Source organism: Coffea eugenioides, chromosome 6 (genome assembly GCF_003713205.1).
Source record: "Coffea eugenioides isolate CCC68of chromosome 6, Ceug_1.0, whole genome shotgun sequence".
NCBI lineage: Eukaryota > Viridiplantae > Streptophyta > Magnoliopsida > Gentianales > Rubiaceae > Coffea > Coffea eugenioides.
Genome location: NC_040040.1, coordinates 41,183,416 through 41,189,415, shown reverse-complemented (window position 1 = coordinate 41,189,415; position 6,000 = coordinate 41,183,416). Strand labels below are relative to the sequence as shown.

The 6,000-nt window shown below is 35.5% G+C and overlaps 1 protein-coding gene across 1 annotated transcript; it reads right to left on the bottom strand.

The window, feature by feature from the left end:
- Positions 1–2,235: 2,235 nt before the first annotated feature.
- LOC113774173 lies at positions 2,236–2,880 on the bottom strand. Its single transcript, XM_027318740.1, has one exon. The coding sequence runs from the start codon at positions 2,878–2,880 to the stop codon at positions 2,236–2,238; it is 645 nt and encodes a 214-aa protein (XP_027174541.1).
- Positions 2,881–6,000: the final 3,120 nt, after the last annotated feature.

The following is a 6,000-nucleotide window of genomic DNA, read 5'->3' as shown; positions in this document are numbered from 1 at the left end:
AATTCAAAACTTTGTCGGGTAAGACAAATCTAATTTTCTATCATGTATTTATGTGTTTGAAAATCTTATACTTTTGTATTGTACAAATAAATATTGACAGAAAATAAACCTAAAGAAAACTTTTGTTAAAAAAAAAAAAGAATCAACTACTTATGAAAAAAAAACTTTTGGAAGCACAAGATATTAAGGATAAAGGAATGCAAGAGTCCATGAGCTTTTACTAAACTCCCTATTTGGTACCCCAGGTTAGAAAAGTGTCTGTGAGATCCTTGAGTTACTCAATTTGGTTTTGATGGTCCCTAAGGCCAAATCCAAGTAGGATATTTTCATTTTGTCCCTCTTAAGTTTAGCATAATGTTAGTTTACGCCATCCCAAATTTTAAAAATTGAGGTATCTCTCACTGTACCACTTCTAGGTAAATAACTACAGACTAGATTAATTTAGAAAATCTAATTTAAATACCCTTTCAACAAATTCTATTCAAGCATATATTATGTTCTAATATTTTGATGGAGAGATGGGTTGGATGGTAGGAAGAAAAGAAGTGTAAGTGAGAGGTCCCGAATTCGAGACCTCCTACTTATACTAAAATAAAAAAGTTATGATATTATAAGTTCATCAAATTATATGGATTCAGTTTATCAAAATTTAGTGAAAAAGAAGTGCCTATGTTTATTTCAATAGCCAAATAAAAATAAACAAAGAAAAGGAAATTTGAAAAATGAGATTAACAACTTATTTCTATCTTTTTTCATCTTTTATTTCAAAGTTTATCATCTTCTCAATAAAGTTAAATATGCAACAACAAAAAGAGATAACATTATATTTTAATTATTTTTCTTTTAGTTTTGAATTAATCACATTGGATTTAGTGTTTATCTTTTTTTGATATTTTTCTTTTGCTCTTTTCATTAACTTTAAAGGCAATGACTGTGAGAGGAACGGGTGCTAGTATTCAGCAAATTTTTCTGTTGGGGCTTCAAAGTTGAATGCTATATGGTTATGCTAATGGAAACTAAAGAAGAATACATAAGAAAGCTGAGAATAAAAGGTTAACGTGAAAAGGAATTTTTTTTGTACGTGCTCTATGGCATACACGAAAATGCTTTAAGAATAGTTTTATTAGGATTGAATGGAAGGAAATTTTGGTTCATAAAAAAAAAAAGAGCTAACATCACTTCACATCTTCAAATTTTTACCACTTTTTCATTTGCACCATAAATTTTAACTTTAAATAGTTTATACCGTGAACTCTCAATTTTAAATACTTTGCATCCTAAACTCCAAGTTTATCATATTTAAACCCAATCAATGACAACATTAGCAAAATTAGTGGCACAAGAGACCCCCAAATTAATGATAGTATACTAAAAATGGTCAAAATGAGCCAAGATATTGTAGTTAGAATAAAATTATATATTGTCATTTATCTTGTTAATTTTGCTAATAAAATTAGTAATTGGGACTATAAAAATTAATGATAATATACTAAAAGTGATAAAAAAGAGTCAAAGGATCGCAACTAGAATAAAACGCTACTTATCATTAATTTTTATCTCATTAATTTTACTAATGTTCTCATTGATCAAGCTTGAGAGTTTAGGATGTAAAATATCCAAAATTTGATGTTCAATCTCGTGTTCAAGTGTTAAAAACTCGAATAATTTTAACCTCGAAGTCTAATTCAATTATGCCAATCATAAATGTCATCCGCAGCAATCGAGTTTTCACATTCATCTTTCTTCGTGGAGAAAAACTGACATAGGGAAATTATATTCAGATACTTCTATCTACGCAAATATGGAATACAAGGTTTGTTAATTCCATGTGTGTCCACCAGTTCTTGCAACTTTAAAAGTTGGACATCCATTTTTAAGGAAAAATACTTTATATATGCACGTAATAAGCAGTTATGTTTTCCTAATTTTAGATGTTCTTAAAATCTTTTTTCTTGTAATAAGCACGAAGTTAGGTTTTTGTCCCCTCCTTATATTGTTTTCTTATATCAATAAAATTCGGAAATTTCTCCCCTATATACGAGGTTTGCCTTTCAAAAAGAAAAGAAAAAATACCATGCACATAAAAGTATCACAATTTAATGTACCCTGCAGGCTGCAGATAGACAATTAGTCCATACGTTGTTACTGATTATTTTATTATTATTATTTTTTAATCAAAATTTATTTATTCAAAAAGAACGAACGCCGAAGAATACAAGGCTTTGTTCACACCATTTAATGCCTAACATAAGGAACTGCTAGCCTATCTAATCTCAGAAGAGCTTTAATCCTACGTGGCATCGCTTCTTCCCCGTTGTACACCACTTCGTGTCCCAATTGAGCCGAAGCCATTGCATCAGCAACCATATTCGCCTCGCGATAAACATGACTAACCGTTGCCCCCAGGTTTGCTAGTAGACACCGTAGCTTCCGCAGCACATTGCATAGTGGCCAGTTTGCCAAAGCCCCCGAGGAGATCATTCGAACGAGCGTATCCGAATCGCTCTCTGCCCTTACCCCTGTGAAGTGCCTTTCCTGGCAGTAGTTGAGACCCGCGAGTAGAGCAAGCGCCTCCGCATGTACCACACTCACCTCCCCAAACTCCTTGTAGAAGGCAAAGATCACCTTCCCTTCGCTGGACCGGACCACGCCTCCTCCGAAAGCCCCCGCTGAAGTGACACTGGCATTCGTGTTCAGTTTCAGATACTGCGTAGGGGGTTTGACCCATGCCACCAGCGACGGCCTCCGCCCTGCTACCACCTGCCTTCCTTTAGCCCAGACACAATCCCCGTCTCCCCGAAATGCGCGCCCTAATTTCTGCGCGTCCCCCAATTGCTCAATGAGGTTTCCCACCTGCCCAATAATACGCTCCGCGCTCATTCGCGATCTCTCGAAGCGCGCATGATTCCTAGCTCGCCAGATAAACCACAGGGACGCCACAGGAACGATCACCCGTATATGATTCGCTGTCACCAACTGGTGAGATAAGAACCATGACAATAGCAGCGAGGGAACCGCGTGGAACCCCCTCTGCATAACACCAAATTGTTTGCCAAAATGCCCCCAGACAACTGATGCCACTGGTCCCGATCCAAATAGATGCCCCACTGTTTCCGAGCCCTTTCACAGCAAGAGCACCTGGACCCTAGAAGAACACCTTTTCGCTGCAGTTGGTCATCCAAAGGAACCCAATTTTTTACCAAACGCCAGACGAAGAAAGAGAGTTTTTTTGGGAGAGCAGAACTCCAAATGAACTTGCACAACAGTGACCCATTCCTCTTATGCCGGAGCTCCTCCCAAGCCGTTGATACCGAAAACTCTCCAGAGGGTGACCCCTTCCAAACCAATTGATCCCTCTCCGCTGGGAAGATTTGCAGCTCCAAAATCATCGACACCAGCGGCTCCGGCAGCCATTGCCGAAGACGTGCCACATCCCAACCGTTCTGCAAATAGAGCTCACCAACGAGCACACACGGCAAATCCGACTGATAAGAGTTTATTGTACGTATTTTTAAGTGTGTTTTATTAGTTAATTTTGGCTAGATTATTTAGTTTTATAATTAAAATAACTAAGGTTTTGGTAAAAGTGGCTAATATTGCATTTATATTGATTTTAATAGTAAAAAATTCATTTTTATGCAGGAATGATGATTCAACCACCAAAGGATGCCAATTGAAGTGAAAAATAGAGATTTGGTGATGAATTCAAAGTGGTAAAAAGAAAAATGAAGTGAAAAACGTTTAGGTAAGGAAATGCAAGTCAAGACAGTTTTGACACTCTTCAGTATTTCGACTATATCTGGAGTTACATTGATCAGATTGAGGTGATCTTTATACCATTTTAAAGCTAAGAAAGAGACCTACAATTGGTATGAAGACATCGAAATCCAATTCTGCTGTTTTCATAGACAAAATGTCGAAATACAGAAGCTGCATTCTGTGGTCGAAAATTGAAACAGGGGTTTGACCAGAGGATGGTATTTTGACCATATCTCAGCCTACAAAAGTCCAAATGGGATGATTCTTGATGCTATGGAAAGATAATTCAAAGAGGTACGACTTTCAAGACTAGCACAAGAGCAGATTCTGCCGTTTTCATGGAGAAATAATTCATGCAATCTGTCAAAAAGAAATTCCAGCAGCAAATCCTGACTTTGATACATGTGCAACTTTTCTTGAAAACTTTTTGTGTATTTTAGTTGAATTTGCAGCTGCGATTTTTGGAGATTCTTGACAATAATCAAGCAATGAGGTCATGGATGATAATTTAAGTTTTGTCTTAAACTCATCCAAACACCTATAAATACCCCTCACAATTCAAGGGATCATAGGTGAGAAGCTTGGAAGAGCAGAAATGTAGCTCTTCCATTTCCTTAGTGTAGGATAGTGTAGTAAGTGTAGTTAATCCATTCTGGTATAATAGCTAGATTAGGATGAAGATGGAGATGAAGAAGGAGGAGTTGAAGCTCAAGTGACATGGGTTATCTCTACTCCAATTCTTTATCTTTTGTATTGGATTCTTAACTATGGTTATTATGCAAGTTCTGGGATTTATGTTTATTATTTGTTTCTAAAGTCTATGCCTTGGGTTTGGTTGAATTTTCTATGATTGTTAGTGCTTATTATTTGGCTATTTTGACTGCTATGATTTGAGCAAGTTATTTAGCACTTTAACTCTTTAAATCATGATTAATATGGTACCATTGATTGTGATTATTTAAGGTGTTATTTCTGCAATGAAAATTGAGATTTAACATTAGTTCAATAAGTGCTAGACATGGGGAGTACACTCACGAAAGTAGAGGTGCACCTATGTGGTTTTTGGTGATTAATTTCATGTAATTTCACTGAAGAAATGAACTTGTAACTAATTTCATAACCATGAGAATAGGTATGAATAGTTATAAGTATAATTGATTCACTACGAAAGTAGGATTCAAATGCATAAGGAAATTACACCATAACTAGCTTAGATGTAGTATTCAATGATCCAAAAATAGCACTTGCATGAGTAGTTAGGGATACCACAACCTAAGGAGCTTTCATTTGTTATTTTCTTTCATAAGTCAGTAGGTTTTACTTGTTATAATTCATTGATAGTCTAAATAATAGAGAAGTTTTAGTAATACCGGTAATTGTTCACTCTTCCCTGTGGGATCGACCCGATATATACCCTAAACTACTAGTTGACCTGTATACTTGCAGTGAACGGGTGTAATTCGATTTTTTAACTTGCACGTATGTAAAATACCCGTCAAGTTTTTGGCGCCGTTGCCGGGGAAGATTTGGCAATATCGGTGTGAAGAGCAACTTTATTAATTTAGACAATTTTTCTTATTTTTGTTATTTTTGTTGTATCTTGTGTGTTTTATGTGTCATTTTTTTTTTAGTCAACTTTTATTATTATTATTATTATTATTTTTTTTCTGTTTTAGTTTGTGTCTTGGAATCTATCCTTCTTAACTAATCTTACTTTTGAGATTGTTTAAAAGTAATTTTAAATAATGAGGTAGGGTAGGTGAACTGGGAGGACAAAGCTTGAGAAATGAAAGATTGGCAATGGATGGTTACCTAGTGCAAAGCTCCTTCAACAGAGGTAACCAAGAAATTACTGAAGGTATGTTTTTTGAAGATGGTATAAGGTGCTTAAAGGCTAACTTTGATGTTATGATGCTACAAGTTCAAATGGACAAAATTGTGCAGGAAATTGAACAAAGGAGGAATGCAAATGTTTTTAATTCTTATCATGTGATTTGTGACTTGTGTGGAGATTATCATGCTTCTAATACATGTAGACAAGCACAAAATATGGATTATTATGATGAATTAGAGCATTACAATCCTTGTTTTGATCGATATAGTGCTAATTTGAGCAATTCTCCTGCTTATGGTTGGACTAATCAATGTACTTATAGTAATTCTTCATATTTTTATGATTACCAACCTGAATGTGTCCAATATGAATCAAAACCATCTTGGGAGTTGGCAATTGAAATGGTA

Excerpts from the sequence above, each read along its gene's own strand:
- LOC113774173 (XM_027318740.1), bottom strand. The coding sequence starts at position 2,880 with ATGAGCGCGGAGCGTATTATTGGGCAGGTGGGAAACCTCATTGAGCAA.